The sequence below is a fragment of the Vanacampus margaritifer genome, chromosome 13, assembly GCF_051991255.1.
Source record: "Vanacampus margaritifer isolate UIUO_Vmar chromosome 13, RoL_Vmar_1.0, whole genome shotgun sequence".
Lineage (NCBI taxonomy): Eukaryota > Metazoa > Chordata > Actinopteri > Syngnathiformes > Syngnathidae > Vanacampus > Vanacampus margaritifer.
Window position 1 is genome coordinate 22588001 of NC_135444.1, and position 22741 is coordinate 22610741.

The 22741-nt window shown below is 40.3% G+C and overlaps 2 protein-coding genes across 4 annotated transcripts in view; one reads left to right on the top strand and one right to left on the bottom strand.

Annotated features, from left to right (window-relative positions):
* Positions 1–22741, top strand: part of acot11b (acyl-CoA thioesterase 11b) — a 38423-nt gene that overhangs the window by 3690 nt on the left and 11992 nt on the right. Inside the window, exons 1-2 of one of the 2 annotated variants that reach the window (XM_077584823.1) lie at positions 12525–12680; positions 12784–12948. In XM_077584823.1, coding sequence (XP_077440949.1) covers positions 12937–12948 — 12 coding nt within the window. In that variant the 5' untranslated portion in view covers positions 12525–12680; positions 12784–12936. Of the gene's footprint in view, positions 1–12524; positions 12681–12783; positions 12949–22741 lie in introns of those variants that run through there. The other variant, XM_077584824.1, reaches the window with a different exon arrangement.
* On the bottom strand, positions 1831–22070 carry ssbp3b (single stranded DNA binding protein 3b). Of its 2 annotated transcripts, XM_077584826.1 has the most exons (18): positions 21865–22070; positions 20079–20151; positions 19310–19371; positions 19144–19228; positions 11245–11334; positions 9018–9092; positions 8748–8810; positions 7846–7909; positions 7521–7594; positions 7263–7327; positions 7137–7185; positions 6555–6590; positions 6409–6460; positions 6194–6258; positions 5969–6047; positions 5709–5737; positions 5526–5627; positions 1831–4645 (listed from the first exon to the last, which is right to left on the bottom strand). In XM_077584826.1, the coding sequence occupies exons 1-18, from the start codon at positions 21918–21920 to the stop codon at positions 4616–4618; spliced, it is 1149 nt and encodes a 382-aa protein (XP_077440952.1). In that variant the 5' UTR covers positions 21921–22070; the 3' UTR covers positions 1831–4615. The 2 variants fall into 2 exon arrangements, with proteins under 2 accessions (XP_077440952.1, XP_077440953.1); XM_077584827.1 differs by lacking the exon at positions 9018–9092.

The following is a 22741-nucleotide window of genomic DNA, read 5'->3' on the forward strand; positions in this document are numbered from 1 at the left end:
TCACGCAGTTTGAAGAATGTGACGCAATCCCAGTCCCTCATCTCCTCGACACGTTATTATCTCCGTCCAATGGAAAGCATCCACTCAAATGTTTGACATTTTGAAGAAATAACACGCATGACGTGCCCTGCAATTGGCTGGCGACCAGTCGCGGCTGCACGGCCCATCACAGCTCACCCTAACGAGGACAAACAAATAATGATGTATTCGATGTCAAACATGCCGTAATACTTTCAGCTCTTTTTGTCCCACCCACGCGCTGTTGTGGCTTCATTTTGTGTTGACGGCAAATATCAAGCGTCGATTTTTGCCAATTTGCCACGACACGAGCGGAAGTCATGGCGGGAGCCACAAAGGGCGCTCTGTGCTGGGACGGAAAACGGGGGCGACGGCGGCTATTAATACCGACGGTAGAATTAGGATGAGGTAGCAAACAGTGGTCCGTTTGTGATGCCGACGCATACATTGAGCGGGCTCTTGTATCACAGGAAGTTTGGCTGCCGCCCAGGCAGGTCACTTCCTGCGGAGGCGGGCCAGCCGCTCGGCTCGGCTGGACAACATTGTTGGATTTGTTGGACCCGCGCCGAGCCAGGACACGTTCGCTGTTTAGGTCAGCAAGTTTAACTTCTTAGGTAACATAAACAGGCTTTCTATAGGTATGTGCTTCTCAAAGGGTGGTATGTTTGCACCCTCTAGTGGTGACACAAAGAATTACGGCCAAAGCAGAGTTTAGTTGTATTTCACTATTAAGTTCTATATTTTTGCATTTAATCTTTCGGAACAGTTTGTCAAATGGTGCCATAAAAATGTTTGTAGATTTTTTTAAAATTAGATATGGTCTTATTTTTAATAAAAAATGTAATTAAAGACAAAAGATTTTATTTTGAATAATGGCAAACCATTTTTAGACAAAATATAAAATTTAAAAACTGCTTACAAGAATGGAAAATTGGACATTTTAAGACCATACAATTTTTTTTATGTATTTTTTTTATGTCACTCCTACTTATAAAATTATTACAAGATACTTTTAAAGTTTTTTCTAATGTAACAAGGCATTTTTTAAATAGATTTTTATTTTTATTTTACAAGATAATTTTTTTTAAATAGATTTTCTTTAAATGCCAAGATATTTTTTTCTTTTTTGATTTTCTTTAAATGTAAAGATACACTTTACATTTTTTAATGTTACAAGATGCGCTTTAAAAAAATGTTTTTAACGTTACAAGACATTTTTTTTTTATGTTACAAGACATTTAAAAAAAAAACTTAATGTTGCAAGAAAAACTTTTTTTAGATGTTTTTTTTTAAAGTTAAAAGATATTTAAAAATAAATTCATGTCACAAGAGACACTTTTTATTTATTTATAAATTTTTAGCATTTTTAATGTTACAAGACACTTAAAAAATTAATGAAGTACTTATATATATATATATATATCATTTTTTTGTTTGTTTGTCTTTTATGTTATACACAAGTGACTATACCATCAAACTGGAATTTGTAATTTTGAAATATAAGCCATACAATTCATGACAGACTCCTCACGAAAAAGTTTGGGGGTGAAATGAATGAACTGGATGCCTACTTATATGCCTTTCTGTGACTCCTCCAGTCTTTTTGTATCAATGTTGAAACTTATGGATCATCTCAAAAGGCATAGCGGTGAACATTCCTTTTAAATGTTCATGGATCAAACACCTTTTTTGTCGAATTTTGTATTATTGATCAAAGTCTTATTATGACTGGAGTTAGTTCACTTTTTTCTTATGTTTATACAAAAAAAGTGGGTTATACAGGACTTGATGAAAACTGGAGACAGATCATGCTACTGTTTTGTATTAAAGCCACATTTTATTCCATGCCTCAGTTGAATGATAACGTCTGTTAACTGTCTAATAAATAGCAATTGTGTCCGCCGCGTCCATATGTTCCCAGTGAGTGGAAAAATTCAAAATATAATAATACAAAAAAAGACACTAGAAGTTAAGTTATTGTAAAATTATATTAACAATCAATCTTTCCTCAATTTTTGAAATAAAAAAAAATAGAAGCAAATAAAAGACAACATAGGACAAGCGTGTGTAATGTTCACAGGAGAGGAAAGAAAATGAGCCCCCTACAAAATTCCTCGTCACATTTACAAGACTGCTGCTAAATTTAGAACGGCGCCGACTAACTTGAGATAAATGGGCCAATAATATAGAGTCCAACACTGTATCAAAATATCACATAAAAAAAAAACGTGGGGGCGGCAAAAAAAAAAATTCAACTTGAAGCTATTTTGACAGGACCACAGTCAAAAAAAAAAAAGTTTAAAATCAAGCGTCCACTTGGGGGCAGCACTAGGTTGTATGTTGTACACTTCGAAAGTGTCTATGGACAATCAGTTGAACATTTATTCCATATCCTTCATATCCAACTTTTAAATTCCACGTACTACTATACTCACTATAGGAAGGCAATGCAGCAGCCTAGTACAACTCCTGTCTTACTAGTAATCGTTTTTTTCCTTCCCACTTTTGACCTTCCAGCACACAATTGGCAAAAAAAAAAAAAAATCCTAGGAATGTAGAAGTGATCACTTGCAGATATTTACAGAAATAAAGTCTAGCTATTGTTATTTGTTTCCTACCTTGATACCACCTGAGAAATCATTAACATCATAATAATAAAAATTCTAACAACTAGACAAAGTGCAATTTCTGCAGAAATGCTCAGATTTTAATGCATGTGCTTATTAAGTAAATAAAAGATAAATTGTGTGAAAATTACACATTTTTAATTGTAGTTAAAGGACAAATTTAATAAAAAAAAAAACTTGAACTGAAATCTGTCTAAAACGGGATTGAATAATTTCAGAGAAATTCTAATCTGAATTGTAGTATGTACTCAAATGTGGTCCAAGCGAGGTTTGAACCCGGGTTCTCCGTGGTGGCAAGCAATTGCTCCAAGCACTGACCTGAATTGACTCGTTCAAATTCATGGCTAATTATTTTTTTTAAAGTGTCATCGGATGCTGACAAATTTCAATGTCAGTCCCATTAAAAATGAATGAGGAAAAATTGATATTTATCGTTAAATTGTGCCAATACTGAAAGTAATGTGGAATCTGTGAATTTTTGATGCAAGTTGAAATTTGAACGGTTTAAATCGGAAGTATTATCTGGGACCCCTGATCGTGCACTTCACTAGTACTACTACTTCACTAGTAGTGCACAAATGTCAAGTAGTGCACACTTTTACTTCACTGGTAACATGTAGTTGCTCTACTAGTATGCTAAAGTTTTCCTGGTAATGTGCAGGATTGGAAAAAACATTGCCAGTAAGAGTTGTTCTACTAGTCTGTGCACTATCATGGATAAATAAACCTTAAGATGGAATATGAAAAAGTGGAATAAATGCTCAAGCGTCTACGTTTATTTGTTGGGCCCACATCTGCTAACCAGACGGATTTACTAGCAAAGTTTCAAAAAATAAAGTGTAAAAATGCAACAATCTTCGGCAATTGAAAGGGCGCATGTTTGGAACCCGCAAGCCGGAACGACAGCATTCCCCCCCACTAACGGATATCGAAAATCTGCGGTAATGGACAGTTCTTCAAGATGCCACAAGGTGGCAGCAAAGCAATATTTTTCTATTTGGCTTGACACCGTAACTGCTTTCCTCACGGCATCAATGTTTCTTGGCAACAAGACGGCGCCAAAGCACTACTTGCTTTGGAATTGACTCGTGAAAGCTCCACCTCCTCATTTCAACATAGCTTCTTGGCACCAAGATGCTACAAAACGGCGCCAAAGCTTTACTTGGTAATTAAAAAAAAAAAAAAAAAAGGCAAATAGGCCAATATTAGCTATTTTAAAACTGGCCAAAAATTGCCTTTTTGCCACATTTCTGCCTATTTTTTTCTTTACATCAACACATTACAACATAAGACTAATATAACATTCTCCCTCAACCCAAACAGCGAGGGGGGAAAAAGCAGCCCACTTTTTGCCACCTTTTCTCTCTGTTGACCAATTACAAAGTTATTCTAATCATTATATATTTTTCAATTCATCACTTATCGGAATCTCATTCTGTTAAATATCAGAATCACTATTGGCTCAAAAGAATCCGTATTGGTTGGGCCCTAGTGGGATCCCCGAGCATGTGGGGGAACGCTGTCAATGTCCGAGCGAATGTGATGGCGAGGTGGGCGGGCACGTATGGCGAGCAGCAAAAAAGCAAAAAACTGGGAAAAGCTCACGATGCACATATACATGTATGTACACTCCAGTGTTTGAAGTGGACCTGACCCCGACAAGGGGGACACTCCCTGCACGCGTTATATTCCCAGAAGAGGTCAACCATCTGTCTGGGGCGGGGCTAACGTGCGGCCATTTGTTGATCAATCGTTTCAGTAGCTGTTTTTGTCCCGTGAGAGACCGCGAGACATTTTGTTTCCCCCGTGTTTCAGCATTTCTGACCTCAAGTCTGGATCCCTGATTCTCTGCTGATGCGTTTGGCGGTGCCGGATAGGAGGGCGGCGTGGGGGTTTCGAATCCTTGGAATGATGGCAAATTACGAAGGGTAAGGCTGGCAAGGGGGAGGGAGGAAAGGGGTCGGGGGAGGTCACACGCTCATCGTCATGGTTGGAGAGTACTGCAGAAGAACAGGACAAGAGTTTAGAACATCACATTTTCAGTTTTCATGTCTGCTACATTCGTTGGGACAAATATAATGACAACAAAAAAAATGCTCATAATAGCTGATATCTACGGCCATTTTCCATGTTTTTCTTGATAATAACCAAAATCAATATGAATACAATTCATTTAATTTAAAAATTAAAAAAAAAAAGACAAACATAAAAAATGTTAAAATAATTAACATGTAAGCATGTCTAATGGAACATATACAATTATTTTATTTATATATTTTATTCTTCAAGTGACATTACCTTGCGCATTAAAATGAACAAGAAATTCAAGAAACAATGTGGTTGAATATTTTTGTTACCGTGACTGTATACTTACTGTTCTATTTTAGCATTAAGCTAGCACAATTTCGTTTTACCAAATTGTTTGGTTAAACATTTGTTTAAATAAAAAATACCAGAGTAAGGTTTTAGAACACTTTTTTGTCAATTCCAATAAATAACTTGAAACGATACAGACATTTATTTTTAATTGTTCACAAACTCCCACAAATCTCCAGGAAACGCAGATTAAATTTCAATACCTGCTTCCCACAAAAAAATGAGGACATGGGATAAAAATCCTCCAAATTTAAAAAATACTGGAAAAAAGGAGGAGAAAAAAAATCCTTGATGAAGAATGTTTAATTTTCATTGTTGATGTGTTTAGCTGCTATTTGGCCACTTTAATGAGTCAAAACTTAGCAATACATTTGGGTTTATAGGCCATAATTTGGTTTGTGCTCCATCCATCCATCCGGGTTGTTTTACACAGAATTGGCCCAATTTTTTGACCCAAGTAAATGAACTCTGACCCCGAGTGACAGTACAGCGAGTGTGACCTACGTTGTCGCTCGGAAAAGAGTGGAGGAAGTTCCCACTCAGCTCGCCATCGTCCCTCGGGGTCCCGGGAGGATTGCTAATGCCACTTAAATTGTTTGGAGAATTCTGTGGGAGGAAAAGAAAATTGTTATTGCGTGGATGCGGCGAGAGGCGGTTTTTGCTCGCACGGCTGCTTGCAACGTTTACCTTGTTCATTCCGTCCAAATCACCAGAGCCTGAAAAAATAACAAAAGAAGGTTATGGGTTGTTTTTTTTTTTTTTTTTGTAATGATTATTTTTTGCTAAGTAATGCAATTGCGCTGTTGTTTGACTTCTGGCAAACATGAAATATTTTCTTTTGAAAATAATAATAATAATAATAATAATAAATGTAATTTGTAATGCACTCAAAGAAATCTCAAAGTGAGTTCAAACAAAACAACGTGCATCACAGCAGGCGATGTTACCTAGTGATCCGTTCATGTGGTGCGGTTCCATCCCAGCCATGGCTCCCAGGGGTCCATCAGAGCCGGGGCCCATGGGGAACTGAAGCGGAAACACAGCGTGTGGGATTACACGGCCACTCGAAGGCCGGCCATCAAGCAGCGACAGTCAAACCTTAAAGTCGCACTCCCTTATGTTGATAATCATTTATAATAGAATAAAAAAAGACATGATAAGAATGTGCTTACATTATTTCGATTGCCGGGTCCAGTGTTAATCATGGTGTACAAATTGTCGCCAGAGTTGTTGGAGTCTGTTTAAAAGGAAAAAAAAAAGTATTCAATCAATCAAACTTGATTTAGCCGCACACACGCAAACCACCACATGGCGGGGCACAGAAAATGTACGTGAACGATGGAGGAGAATGCATGAATATGGTGGCACGTGAGCAGGAAGTAGTGACCTGCGGGGCTGGGCATGATGGGAGTCCCTGGGGGTCCGCCTCCAGATGCTCCCTTCAGAGAACACGACATAGAATTCAACATTGGCGAAAAATGCGATTTTTGTTTTGAAAAATGTTAGATTAAAAGAGCAACAATGTCATCTCACCCCGTACGCGCCGGGAGATGGTGATGAGTAAGGCATCTGTAACCAAAAACCACGACCATTACTGATCAAGGTGTCACTCATTGCATCATCTTTAACTCATTCAAACCCTAAAACGTGTAAATACGTTTTTTTTTTAATACTTTGTCCTTCACTCCCAAAAACCCATCTATACGTTTTTTATTGTTTTTAATGCAACAGCAAACAGAAGGCTTTGATGTAGCTTCGGAGATGAAGAGGTGGCTAAAAGCAAAGATAGTTATTACAAAAAACGGCCAGCAGAGTATAAGAGATCAGCCAGGGCCATGTTGCAACAAACCTTTTGCCAGTGTTTTCAACAGGAATGTGAATATTGATGAAACTTGGCTATATTCTAATGCTAATTGCTGCAAAACTGAAACCGATACAAATATACTTTATTCCAGATTAAAGAGGAGACTCTAATCTTTCTTTTGGTAGGTTCCATGTTTTTATAGCAATAGAACATAATATTCTGTGGGCCTTGAAAGCTCGGAGAGGAGATCTAACTGAATTTGAACCGCAACTTGTCGGTCTTTACTCTTGTGTGTGTGCGTGTGCACTCACAGAATTAGCATTGTTAGGATTGGGCCATGGCCGACCAGTCCCGGGGCCCCTGCAAGGCAAAGGTAGTGTTAAATGTGACGGTCGTGATCTGCTTTGAAGACAATCGTGAAGGAATTGAAGGCTCACATGTTGACGCCCGGCATGCCGGGACCCATGCTGTTGTGTGGGGGCCTCATCCCGCCCCCAAAATTCTGAAAAGACATCATCATTACTACAGATAGACTGATATGTTTGTTCTTGTGGTCAGAAGTAGACATTTCGAATCCAACCGGAACTCGTTGACTGCCATTAACACGATTAGGGAACGGGTATTTAACATATACAAGTCGCACCCGAGTACAAGTTTGCAGGACCAGTCAAACTATAGAAGTGAGTTTAGCTTACCTGTGGGCCGGCCCCCATGGGCCCCATTCCTCGAGGGCCGCTCATTCTCGGCATGGGCCCCAAGTTTGGATGACCTGGTGAGATGAAGGCAGTTCGATATGAGGAGGAAAAACACCAAACAATGCATTTCCTTAAACGTTCACTTTAACACACTCAATAAACACCAGACACAAACGTACGCTTCCTTCATTCCTTCAGTATAATACAATTGAAGTTACCAAAAAATAATAGTCTCCTTTCTAATAAACCTGACAATTGTGTAAACAAATGCTCTACTTGAGGAAATATGATAATATATAGCGTAATGATGGAGGAAAATGGGAACCTTGTGGTCGTGTTGGGTCCATGTTAGGCAACATGGGATGTGGGCCGGGTCCGCCGCCTGGTGGCTGTGAGGGAGAAGTACATCAGAAAGTTATTTTTTTTGTCCACGTTATATGTTGAAAATAGCATTATCGTGCATCCCTAATTTCAGATTCACCTTTTTTCTAATTTAATAATGCAGTTGACAGAAGTCAGCCAACCACCAGGGGGCGACACATGATTAAGTCTCGATTAAATTAGTGACATTAAACATGATAATAGCATATTTATTGAGTTAGCACATGGTGATTTTTCAATTCTTGGGTAAATTTAGATCATAAAAAATATGTATCATCAATTGGAAAATGCTGATCCATTTATTTTAAAGTGTCATGTTTCTTTGAACTACTTTGCATATAGTTTGTTCAAAAGTGCTACAATAAAAATAAACATTTTCCCTAACTCAATGAACATGCGTAATTCATGATCGTGAATAAAGGGATACTTGATTCATTGAGCCATTTTCAGCAATAAAAAGTTAATATTTTGTCCAGAATTAATTTGATAATTTAATTATGTTTCATGCACAATTAATGCCTTTAAATACAATTTTTTCCACTTGCTGTCGACTGAAGATGACATCACCTGTGCTGAGGAAGTAGGTAACGACCAATCATGGCTCCGTTTGCTGACCAAACCCAGAAAACAGGTGAACCGCGATTGGTCGTTAAAAAAATGTCTCAAAATGTCTTGGAAATGGAAAATGGCTCAATGAGTCAAGTATTCCTTTAAAACACTGATCAAAATGACAAAAAAACTCACAAGTTGGGGCAGTTGTAAGTCAAGGTATTTACTATAATTCACAAAAAAGGCTTAACTGAATGTTTTGTTAATTCTTTTTCCGTTTGTGTGTTTGACTTGTACCTGGTTTGCCATCCTGATGGGGGGACCTCTCGGGCCGCCGGCGAAACGAGGCGACATGAAGGACTGTGACACAAATAAGACATCTGCGTCAGATTTCGATTTTAAAGCCCCAATGCTCTTCCTTCCTTCCTTCCATTGTGCGAGCACTGAGCCGGCGTAAAGACAAAAGAGCAAAGCGCGAAGCACCGAGCACTTCCAGGCGGTGCCGCGAAATGACCGCAGACAGCAAAAAAAACGGAGAACGAGGAGGGCCGGAGAGGGAAGCGTTACCTGACTGTGGGGTCCCATCATATTGTTAGGGGGAGGAGGCTGAGGGTGAGGAGAACCCTGGGGACCGGGAGGACCCTGCGGCATTACACAAAATGACGGCAAAAGAGAGGGAACGGGGGGGGGGGGGGTGAAGAGAGAAAGAGGGGGGGAAAGACAGAAAAAGAGAAGCGGGGTTACTGCAGAGCAGAGGACAGTTGGAGAGCGAGAGATGCAAAAAAAAAAAAAAAAAAAAAAACAGAATAAGCTCGCTATCGTGTTCCAAACACAGTCGGGGGAGCTGAGCAGAGAGGAGCAAGCATGTGAGGCTTGGCCTTGAATGAGAGAGGAGGATGCGGGCTCTCTCTTGCCTGTCAATCAAGGAACTGACGAGCATGTTATCAACGCTAATTCCCCCCCCCTAAAATAACAGCATCAATTAGGCTCAGTGCAATTAGCTTTACAACAACACTTAGCGCTCACACGTATGCCAGGAAGCTAATGCTGAGCATCTGAAAGAGAACGAGATGATCCAATTTTGAGAAATGGATTCCGGTTGGGTATGCGCGTGTGCGCGTTCACGTCAGTGTCAAAATGTTTGTTCCCGGAATTAGCATGAACACATATTGAGTCATCCTAAGAGTGGCCTCTTGTTCATTAAGTTAACAGCAAGGCAGTTATTTAATGAACCCCTCAAGAGACATTTTGTCCCGTTCGCTTTTTGACTGGGCGGCAGGGCTGCGCCATTAATCGAATTTGAATCGCCGTGATCACGATTTGGGCTGCCACCGGTAGATGAACCCGATTGTCGGTGATTTACATTTAAAATGCGAGGCTCTGTTGCAATCCAAGCACTTTGGCAACAAGTAGTCAGCCAACCACCAGGGGGCGAACTGCCTAAAAACAAGCAAGCTCGATGGACTGATGAGAGCGCTGATCTGAAGATTTGACGATAGGCCAAGACTTTTGAAGCCATGAGGCCGCCATATTGCTCCTCCCAAGAAACGTTTCTCGGCATACGATCCTATACATTTACAGTATCCAAATTGGAGAACATTTGAGACAGGACTTAGTGGAAAAAGCATGATTTATGATGTTTTAAATTTGTTAAACATAAACAAGAGGACTTCAGACATTTTACAACTTGCCTTAAATACAATAATGATGTTTACAGGAGGAAACTTATTATATATTTTTTTATTAAAGAATTATAACTGTAAGTCAATATTATAAACAGCCTTTTTTGAAGAATTGTTCACTGTTGCCTGTTGTGACCATACAGACAAAACAATAAGAATATTTTTACACACGTTTTTGGTAAGTCAACTATTTTTGAAGGACAAATGATGGACTATATTTAAAAGACTTCTTAAGAGTTAACATCACCGACTTTCTTCCATACAATCATCCAACACGTCAAGCTTCATGAGATATTGATTATACTTCCATTTCTCCATTAGGGAAAATGGCCGCACCACGCCTGGCTGTTTACAGCAGTGGACGGGCCCGTGCCGGGCCGTGCATACTAAACATCTACGACGTTTACTACAAGTTCACTACGTAGAGTCAAGGACAGCAGCAAACACCAGCACTTCTGTGCTCATTGGTACAGTATAATGCCGTGTATTGGATCACATTTGATTGGAAGGCATACAAAGTCCATTATCTATTAATCCAGCCAGATAGGGGTAGGGAACTGTTTGTAAGAAAAAAAAAAGTCTTTACAGGTAACAATTATCAATGTTTTTAAAAAGAAATATCACCTTAAGCCATAAAATTCCGCCAATGAGGCTTGACAACAGCAACAAAAAGCACAAAATAATCCTTGGATCTATGAAGGGTTAAATAACTGCACCAACCAAGCTGTTAACTTAATGAACAGGACGGCATACTTATGATGACTCAATATGTGCTCATGCTAATTTTGCAGAAACAAACAAACATTTTGACACTGGTGTGAGCACGCACACGTGTACACAAAAACCGGAATCCAATGAAGGCGTCATAAAATTAGATCACCTTGTTCCCTTTTAGATCATCAGTATAGGGCCTAAATAATGCTGCTATTTCTCTGTTGGCAGCCACGTCTTTAGTGAAAGCAATGCATGTCAGCGGGGACGCATTCTGAACTATGGAAGCCACCCAAAAAAGTATATATATTTTTTTAATCACGTTGACAAATTGTAATTAATTGACAAATGCGATAAAAAAAATTTTTTTTAAAAATGCTATCAGTGGATGTTGCACTGACCTGGAAAAATCCAGGTGGCATGGGTCCTCCTGGCATGCCATCACCAGGGGGCATCCCGCCCATTACGGGGCTGGGGGCCGCTGCTGCACTCTGGGTAACGGAAAAGACAAAAAGCTCATTAGACATTTTCTACAAATGTGAGGTGGGATTCAGACAGTGGTGCTTAGACTTGCAGGGGCGAGAGAACAATGGGCATAACAACAGCCGCTAGCAGTAATCGTCCCATTTGAATAAATCTCTGAAAGTGTTAGCATTTTCAAATCATCACTATGATCTACAACATTCCTAAGAGATCACAATGTCCCATCATTGGGGAGCTACTATTAGAATAGGCCCCAAGGGCCACTTATGTAGTCCTTGAAAAATGTTTGAAATGACAAATCTGAAGATTGACCAGCCATAGACAGTGTAGGCACTGAGCCCAGCCACAAATAGCAAAAAAAAAGAAGAAAAAAAGGCAAGTAATTGATAACCTTTCAAAACGGCTTGTCGTTTTATTATTGGCACCTCCAATCAAGATTTGTACAAAAATCCAATAAATTCAGCCACAAGGATTTATAATTTACAGTACTGCCCCAAAAGGTGTAATAACACTACTTTTATCAGTTAGTCAACCTCATTCTGTATTTATTTAGTCAATTTAGTTGACTATAAATCTAGCATTTTAGTCCAAGAAAACGTCATTTTGTTCATCTAGTTTTAGTCAACAAAAACTGTCAATGTTTTAGTCAGGATAATCATTTTACCTTTGTATATTTTTTGTCAGCAGATTATGTTGAACATCTCAGATCTAAAACTATTTCACGTAAAATTTTCTCATCTTTTTGATGACAAACAACTTGACAGTGGCTCCATGCTATGAGCTAGTAAGTTAGCCAGCATTAGTTAGCGGACGGATTAACATTATTGTTGGAACGTTATAGCCGTTGGATTAATGTTATGTTATAACTATACCGTAATTTACTTCTTTTTTTTTTTTAACACCTTTCACCGTGAATCCACCTCCCGTCTGTCCCATTTTTGAGCATGTTGCACTCGCTAGCTGCAGAATGAAAGGGGGCGTGTCACTGTGGGTCACATGACAGTGTCACCGTGACAGATTAGCAGAGACAAGATTTTACAAAATCAGATCATTTTCGTCACGTTTTTGTTCATGAACTGAAATGTCCATAAATTTTAGTCCAGTTTTTATTAAGTGAAGTGCATTTTCGTCTTGTCTTCATTAGTCAACGAAATACTGATTTCGTCCCAGTTATTGTTTTTTGATGAGGGTTGACTAAACGGGATTCAGCGTACTTGGAGGAGGTATGACCAGTTCAAAACATCGATGTGGTCGAATCCCGAGCCCTGCCGATCCACGATCCCGCGAATGAGATAAGCATCAGGAGGGACTCGGTGAGCCAGTGGCTCCAAAGTGCTGCTCCACAGAAGCAGAGGCAAACCGGACCGATTTCCTGCACAAACCGCAGGCCTAATTCACTAATGTGCCATTTGCTTTGGTCACACACTCCTAATTGCCTGGGGTTTTCTTCCTTGTAGCGAAGGCAACATGAGATGTGCTAATGACTTCTAAGCGGTGGCGTTGTTCGGCGTCCGAAGAAGAGCCCCGCGACAGGAGAAGCCCCTTTCCACTCCATTTTGGTCGCGCCAAGGAGGAGCGATTACGACAGCGATAGAAGGTCGGATGGATGGATGGATGTATCGGTACGTTCAGCCGCACTCAAATATGCAAACGCTGTCTGGGGCCCTCCAGTGCTAAAGACATTACTGGTCAACAGCCAACACACTCCCTGTATCGACTGCACCTCCCCCTAATTATATCTGCGCAGGCTGCCACTGCAGGGCCACTGTGAAATACCTCAGCCGGGAGAGAAGTGAGGCCAGAAAGAGAAGTCAAGGTGCCAACACCTCAATGGCGGGCAAACAAACACGCATTTTGTAAGACTTTACACCTTGATGTTATAGGATTGTGAGAGGGGGTTGGGGGGTAAATGCACCAAAAAAATGCAGTAAATTGACAGGATTTGAAGTTTGTGGTTTTTGTTTGCAAATCTAATTTAATGCTTTTTAATACCGTTTTCAATGAAACTTTTCTTTGTAATTAATCGCATGATTTCCATAATTTGTGATTAATCGCAAATCAATCACACATTATATCTGTTCTAAATGTACAATAATATATAAGTTTTCCATACACTTTTTAATGAACATAAAATTGGACAAATATGCTTTCTAAAGACAAATTTGTATATTTTAGTTAATTAATATAGTGTTTTTATAGTAATTCATAAAATTATATGACTATGAAAATTTAATCATAAATTTCTGCCACTAGGTGGCATTAATGTTTCATGTTGGACATTGGTGTCGCAATTTTTGAAACCAACAATACTAAACAAAAATAATGTAATAGTACAACATCTGCAGCGATTCAGAATCAACATTGAGCTAATTTTAAAAAGGTTATTCTTGTGCACAGATCGCTACCGTTTTGCAAGTCAAAGTTTGGCTCTCTGAAATCCGGATTGGTTACAGAAACAGGTCAGTTTCTAATAAGTCAGCCGGCACTAATGGTCCTGACGATCCTGCGCAAACTCAATTGAAACGGCAGCCAAAAAACACTTCGATCCATATGAAGTTACTGAAAGCAGCACAAGAAACACTCAGAAATGAAGAAAATAGACCGTTGGGAATAAATGAACTTCATGGAACAAATGTTAGAATTGAGGTTGTCAATGTAGGTCAGTGCTTCTGTCACAGTTTATTAAGGACTCATTTTAGTTATTGAATAATCTTTGATTATTCATCTAGGAAATGTGCTAGATCACCTGTTTTTCCTTTAATTATATTTTCCATATTTTGATTATGAGCCACTGAATGCCTCTAATATTGTGGAACCGTCGGGGTAAGGTCCCTATCTCTTCTACGAATGGAAGGTCCATAAAGACTTCATACTGAAGAAACTAAAACAAAGAGTTGGGTTGAACGACAACCGCGATTTTTTTCTCACAAACACATTACACACACCAACATCGTGTAGAAATTCTTCCCAGAAGAGAGGAAGTTGATTAGAGTGGCATCAAAACCCTTTCTGGGAATTTTCACGTCTCACCGAAGCAAGCACTTGCGCAACCTTTTGGCCCAACAACCTGAAAGGCATTCAATTTGATTCCACTTAATGTCTAGTAAATTACTTTTCTAGGCAAACAAGGTTTCTTAAGTTTAAAAACAAAGGAAAAGAAAAGTTGTTTTGTCCTTAATGGACATTTGACTGTACTCTTATACAACAAGACTGTGTCTCGACCTTGCCAGATGTTACCCATGATGCACTGGTAGTAAAACAGCCGTAACCATTAGAGATGCTTTTTAACCGATCACACCCTCAATGTCCTTTTCATCTTAAGAACCAAATCTCAAAATACTTGTTAACGTGGAAACGGGCACGGTACCTGTTTATATTTCACGCTCGTCCATCATTGGACATTGGACTCATGTTTGACTTTTTCTTGTTGGTGTTAATAGCGTGCAGAAAATGTCCTAGTTCCAGGTAAAAATCTACATAGAATGACTCAATTTAGAAAGTTCAACTTTATGATGACCTTTTTTTTTTTTTAATCTGTGTTTTCCTGCATGTACAATGAAAGCATGTTTTCGATTCCTATGGTTTTTTTAACTGCATTACCAAAACACGTACTTCTGCTACAGACCGCTGAACATACCATTAAAAAAAAACAAAAACAATTCAGCAATAGAATTTAGTCCCAAACCGAACAAAGACTGTCTCTCAAATCCTAATTCATCCCACTAAAAGTAGACAAATGTATTTGGAGGCCTAAAGAGCCCGATGGAGCTCTCCGCCAAAACGAAGCGTCTCTTTGCGTAGACGCTGTGAAACAGGAAAGGGGGCAGATGTCTCAGACCGGCCTCAGGCTAAGAGCGCTTGTCTGAAGCCTTCCTAGCAGCTTCCTAGGGGGGCTCTTTAAGACAGACTACCCCCCCTCCCCAATAGGCACGACTTAGGTTGTACATGTGCACATTTAAAAAGCGCACAAGCAGGACGGCTGGGCAAAATTGTCTCGGACTGCTTGAGTCACCGGAGGAAGCTAGAAAAGGTCAAGAACTAAAGAGGAGGCGGAGCAGATGACACAAACATAAGCGAGTATAAACAATGACTAATAAACATATTTAAACAGCATTTAAGTATATTTAAAGGCAAGTCGGCCCATTTTTTTTTTAATCACAGCTCAGCTTCAGAGAACATGTGAGCTGTGATTGGTCGTTGCCTGAGCAACTGTGATGTCATCTTCAGTCGACAGGCAAATGGCAAAATGGCCGCCCCCTGAGATGGATAAAAACGGCTGGAGTTTGCCACATAATTTATATTCCACAAATGTAGTAATAATCAGAATGTCATGATTACACTAGTGAGGTCACATATAACATATTATCAGGGATGTGATTTGACCAAAGTGAAATTATCTGAAAATTTAGCCGGGGGTCTGGGGGCCGCTGGCACCCAGCTAGGTCCAGGTCAATGTATATTGAACTATCCCATATAAAATGGCAGTTTTAGTCAACTCAAAATCAGTCACATTCAAAAACATTGGACTGCCTTTGCTTTTAAAAACTATCACTGAGAATATCATCATATCTAACTCATGTGATTACTAAGTTAACACATAAATAATGTTGAAGAGTTCAAATTTCATGAACAAATAATTGTATCATGACCAAATGAAAAGTAACTCATATTAGAGCATACCACAAATGTCTTTGTTATAGCAGAAGATGTTATCTGTCGGAGTCATGTGCATACACAATGAACTACTAAAAAAAAAAATTAAAAAAAATCTGAATTATTTTTTTTTGGGGGGGGGAGATAAAAAAAAGCGGAATTCCGCGAATTAGCGGAAAAATCACATCCCTGTATTATTGTCAAGGAATGTTTTAGATTGACTTAAAGAAAACGAATACTAGCAAAGTGCGTGTTGCTCTACGTGTTAAGATATTTTCACAACACAACTCTACCCTCCCTTCTAATCTTTGTACCAAAACTCAAGATTCGCTGGAAACGAAAAATCCTTTTGGCGCAATGCATTCCCAAAATATCAAACTCACTTTTCGGGCACTATGTAGTGGATTGGCAGTGATTTGGAACACAGCCTATCAAATCGACTATGATGAAGAAATGTTAACGGAGACCACCCAATTGCAGCCTCCTGACCAAGCCAGGTCTTAACAGCCCCTCTTCTTCCATTAGAATCAACAAGCGCAAAGAAAAAAAGGCCCAGTGTTTAGCTTGTAAATGTTTAACCATTACTCAACATCGTAAAAGCAACCCCCGGATCCCGACTGGAACCCCCCCCCCCTCCACCCCACCCCCTCTCGCCTATGTCAGCTCCTCCTGGTGGATGCTGGGCATATGCCACAGTGCCGCTCCCCTTTCCTTTCACCAATTGGGCCCTCGCCTCCCGTGACAGCCATCAATCAGCCGGCGATGGATGCCATGGCGACGGGGCCCCTCGGGGAGCATTCAGCATCGCCGGCGTGAATACACCAGGGCTTTATGAGCGCCGGCGGCCAACGAAGCGACGCGCACACGCACACCTCCCCCACACCGAGACAATGGCTACGCTCCAAGCACTAGTACTGTCCACGCACACACACAGCCTGACCCCCCCCCCCCCCCCCCCGACATCCACAAATGCACAACATCAGAGCGAAAAGCAACTGCAAGATGTCGGGGAATGAAACACAAAAAGTCTCAAAGCACAAATTTGTTCTGTGTATGTAATTTAGAAGTGGCCGCCACCGCCTAATTCCAGGTCACTTCCGGTTCTGAAAGCTAAAGGAAACTTTTTTTTTTTTTTTTATCAAATCTGACCAATGTTACCTAGACGGTTATTTTTAACCGCAATTGTGGTATCGCAGAATGGTTGGAAGTCACTCAATGGATTCTTTCCTACTTCCAAAGTGTTGGACGATTTTAAGCATTTTCATAAAGCAAAATATTTTCTCTCCATGTATTAAATCTGAAAGTGCCTCAGCGGCTCTCCTTGCCCGCATATGAGGGCATTACATTATACATTATATCTTACCAACTAGAAAAATTCCCGCGGAAATTAAAAAATGTAATCAATAACTATTTTGATAATCAGTTACCCTAAAATCCTGCGACTAACACACACTCGGGTATAATACGCCCCCCATGTTTTTGTTTTTTCATTTTACGCACAGTCAATTTGAAATTGAATTTTTTTAAATCAAATTCATCAATCAATCAAAAAAGTAATTGACATATTAATCAATTATTAAAGTAATTGTTTGTAATTGTGGTACTGGTTAGCTTGTCCGCCTCCCAGTGCAGAGGACGTGAGATCGAGTCCGGGCTTCGTGGGTTTTCTCCGGGTACTCCGGTTTCCTCCCCCATTCCAAAGACATGCATGGCAGGTGAATAGAACACTCCGGAATTGTCCATAGGTGCGATTGTGAGTGTGGATGGTTGTTGGTCTCTGTGTGCCCTGCGATTGGCTGGCAACCAGTTCAGGGTGTACCCCGCCTACTGCCCGAAGTCAGCTGGGATCGGCTCTAGGCTCCCCCTGTGACCCTTGTGAGGACAAGCAGTTAAGAAAATGGATGGATGGATAATTTTGGCTTGCAATACAGAGAAAATAAATAGCTGGCTCATAACTTGAAAAAAAAAAACCATGCAAACTGGGGCACTTGTAAGTCAAGGCACCACCACTGCACTGTGTGCAATCCTCAATTTAAAAACCACGGGACACAAAGCGAAAGAATGTCCGTTTCAAGCGAAAAAGCTCGCCGAGCAATAACAAGACGTCGTTATTTAAAGGGCAGTGCGCCGCTGTAGACGCTCGCCAAGCTCCTAGGTCACCACCGAGAACCGGGAGGCTTGTTACCGTGACAACTATCTGCCAAGAGACAAACCCACCAGCGTCGCCATTTTAACTACCCCCCCACCCCCCCCCCCCTTCCTGCCTGATGAGTCAACCCCCCTCTCGCCAGCCCTGAGCACCAGCGAGCGCTGGCGTCCTTTTCTGCTGATGCTGCAAAAAGTCTTCTAATTGACATTTGCTCATGGAGCAGGTAATACGACCGCAACAGATAAAACCTTACGAAACGCAGCATAAACATAAACAGAATGCACATGATGCGCAATCACAAAAAGTGTGACCGACCGATCCTACGTTGTGAATCTAATAGCCGTCTTCTCTGGCCGCTAATCAATTGAGATTATTCTATTGCAGGCTAAAATGCTTCAACGTGTCCCGACACGCTGACATCAGCATCGTTTTCCCACAAACCAAAAAAAAAAGCTGCTCCGTTGGGTGCGTCATCAACATGGCAAGATAACAAAAAAAAATGGATTAAATAAATAAATAATGTGCAATACATCCGTCAAACAAATTAAACATAATGGGATTGTGAGAAGGAAATTCCTTTATTTATTTATTTTTTTAAATATTATGACAATGGGATAAAAAAAAAAAGTGAAAATCTGAGCAATTGACCCACCCTCAAAAACGTTTATACTAGGGATGCAATTAACGATTATCTGAATAATTGATTAACATGCTGATTTTTTTTTTCCGTCCCTGTATGGATCCCCCCCGCAGTATTTAAGTCCGACGGAAACCAATGCCCAAATTTGGTCAATTTGATACTTTCTCACAAATTGATTGTACTGGTCAGCCCACGAGTGTGTGTGTTATTTTACAAATAATTGACCAATCAAATGTGTTGAAAATGGTTTCAACATTCCTGAAAAGTGACCTTTCAGGAGACGCGAGTATTCTGCCCGACGCCAGCGATGTTTATCTATCCGTGCCTCATGTTGTCGTCCAGCAACATTGCGGTCTTCATAAACAAACTACTCACATAGTCGTGGAAGGCCTTGGCTTCGCTGGAGTGGTCACATGTCTCCCTCCTCTCCGGCGCAGCGCAGTACAAGTCCCAGAATACACTGCGGAGGACACGTGGCGACGTGAGACAAACGCCGAGCGTGTAAACACGTCCGCGGGGGGACGAGATCACCGTCGCTTACCACCACCAGGAATGCAGGAATCCGGGGGGCTCTCCCAGTGTTATGTTCTTCTCCCATCGTATCTAGGGACGGATGGCCAAAGTGTTTTGTTGATATTAATTTTATAAAATACACTCAACTTAATAATGTTATTAATTATGAAAAAGCCTCCTGTATAATGAATTTATGCGATAGCAGTGACGTAATTAATTGTCCATCCAAGTAGCATTCCAAAACATTATTTTTTTTTTGACTAATGAGTAAACACACAAAGTCCACAATATCAAAATCCTGAAATAGTGATTCAGGAGCGCGCAATGATTCCCAACCAGTGTGCCATGGGGAAAAGTGGGGATGGGCGAGTATTGATACCCCCAAAAAATCTTAGAACAACCCTTTCAAAAAAATCTGACATTGAGTTAAGTCCTCCCCAACAGTAGATGGTGCTATAGTGCGGCAATTTCACACATCAGTGAATCATCACCTCCGTAGATTACATTTTATAAATCCTAAGTACTAGAGGTACGGTACCAGTGAGTCCTTGAAGAGTGAATACTTTCACTCTTATTGGTCTTAAAAAAAAAGTGGTATTGAACCTCTCTAGCAAAAAGTCAAATTTCACATCATCGGTCAGGGGGAAAAAAATCTAAAAACAATGTACCTTTGTTCTTCAATCTATGCCAGTGACATATTTTGAGTGGCAGAACGATTCAATTGTCTTACACTAGATGGCAATTAATCTGCATATCCACTTTTTGTGACATTTTTTTTGGTGTAAAAGGGCACCTACCTCTGACAAAAAGGTCTGTGCAGACTTTTGTGCTCCTATGTGAAGCAAATACTCATAAACGTAGAGCGCCAACCTGCAGAAAACAAAACGCACTTTTAATTCAAGCTGTGCATTCATTCAGAAAGCAGCGAGAGCAAAGAAGGTAGTTGCGGGTGCACTATGTACTTACTACTGACTGTAAACTAACTAAACTTATTTGATAGTGATACCCATCTTAGGGGAATACAATTGTACTAGTAGCCTGTTTGTCCTCACTACACTAGTAAGGCAATTTTTTGGGGGGTGAGAAGAGCCTACTAGTACATGGACAACAAGAACATCATACCGTATAAATGCTCAAACCACTTCTTGAGCATTTATTCAATATACTTCATAAGGGCGCTACTTGTGTGCAACAACTACTACTAGTTGGGCCTAGTGCCGCACAGTAGTTCACTAGTAATGTTTAATTGCGTAGTAGTAGCCCAAAAGTCGCACGCACTACAGTAGTCGTGGGGGAAAATATTACTACCAAGAGTTGTTCTACTAGTGCACCCTGATCATTCTACTAGTGAGCTTGAATTGTTTTAGTGTTGACAGAACATACTAGTACATAAAGTAATCCAAAGCTGGATATCAATTGGGCTACTACAGTAGTGTGACAAATCTCTACTAGTTGGACCCGGTCGTGTTACTGGTGTTACACAGTTTACTAGTAAGGTTAAATTGTGTACTAGTAGTATGCCACAAGTAGTACTAGTATTTGAAGAAACAAATCATTTTTGTTGTGCTGATTGTTTTACTTGTTAGGACAGAGCAACTAGTACATGGACCTTAAGAAAGGATATATGTCAGTATATGGAGGCTACTAGCATGACACCTGCCTTCGAGAAGTAGCATTACTAGTGCTTTAGTTTACTATTCTTCTCCTTTGCATACTAGTAAGCCAAATGTAGCACTAGTAGTGGAAAAACGTTATTACTAGTGCGCCTCAGTCACTGCATTACACTACAAAACTATTGCATTATTTTATTCGTGTGGGGGTTGAGGGGTTTACTCATGTTACTAGTGCAGCACTAGTATGATTTCATTGCATACTAGTAAGCCAAAAGTGGCACTAGTACCATTAAAAAAAAAAACATTACTGACAAGACATAACCATTATTCTAGTTAGCCTTAGTCGTTCTACTATTGCACCGAATCGTACTAGTGAGGACAAAGAGTGCACTAGTACATGTCTGGAAAACAAGGATAGCGAATAAATACTCGAACGTCTTCCCATACTAGTGCAGGCCTTGTGAACAATGGCTGCCAAGCAGGCTGAGGCACAAACACTTACATGGGGCTCTCCTGTAAACCCTGAACACAAAGTGTGTGTGGGGGGGGGGGGGAAAGCAACAGTATCTCGTGCAGAAAATACACAAAGCGTCTGCAAGGAAGCCTCGAAATGCTCCACAGCAAGGCTAGCTTGGGAAGCGCTCAGCACACAAAACATTGTAGTGTGCAAGCCAGGCGATGTTATTGTTTTCTACCTCTCGATTCGAGCCAAAATGTCACATTACTGCTTGTTATTCGAGTCGCTATTTACGCACAGAATAGGTGGTTGGAAAAATGAATTCAGATTAAAAATAAGACTTTAAAAGGGGAGGCGATAAACATGGGCGATATTAGACAAGGCGGTTCATTCAATTCCTTTCTCGGTAGCAGGAAATCGCCTCTTGCTAGCCTGTCCAGCGAACAACAGGCAAGTTGCGAGGGGAGGAAAAAAAAAAAAAGACAGCACATTCGTCACTGTTTCTCGCCTTACTTTTCTCGTGCTTGGACGTCCGATGGCACCGGGGTCCCTTTGCCTTTCGGGAACATTGTTTCTCGTGTTGGAACAGTCGTCTTTCTTGCTTATTTTTGGTTGTTGTTTTTTCTCGCCACTCTATTTCATCTGTCGGTTCATCGCGACCGCGACCCTCTCGCACTCCAACCGCACTACACTGGTCCTCCTCACTAGATAACTCAACCGAGCATGGTCCAAGCAGTGGGCGGGGGAAGAGGCGGGGCTAAAGCTACGATTGAGGGTCTTGCTAGCCAATAGGCGCATCAGATATTATTTAAGGTCTACCTCCTTGTGCTCCTTGTTTGCCATTGAGCTGTTATAATAAACTGCGTTGTAGATTAAGTGATATAAACACGTCGTTATGCAACAGTTTACTTTAGTTCATGTTAATAATTTCACTAATTTCATAAAATTAAAAAGCTCAATGTATTGATGATGAGTACGTGCAGTATACGTCAGGTGCACACGCCTAACCTTTTTGTAAATATTTAACTATTTTACTGTATGTCTTTTAATGGGCCAACGCAGAACAAATGACACTTGGCTACAATGTAAAGAAATCAGTGTACAGCTTGTATAACAGAATACATTTATTGTCCTCTCAGTCTCACGATAACTCAGACAACAACAAAAGCGAGGACAAGTGAAACTGCTCAAAGTGTGTGGCATGTGTCAATGTGTGTAGTCAACATTTTTAGTTATTTTTTAACAACACTGCTTTAACACTCTTAGACATTGCGTTCTCTGTAAAATTACTGCCCCCTTAAAATAACTCAACACAGAGACATTAATGTCTAAACTGCAAGAAAAGTGATTAGACACCCTAGGCAAAAAAATTCAAAATTGTGCCTTTAAA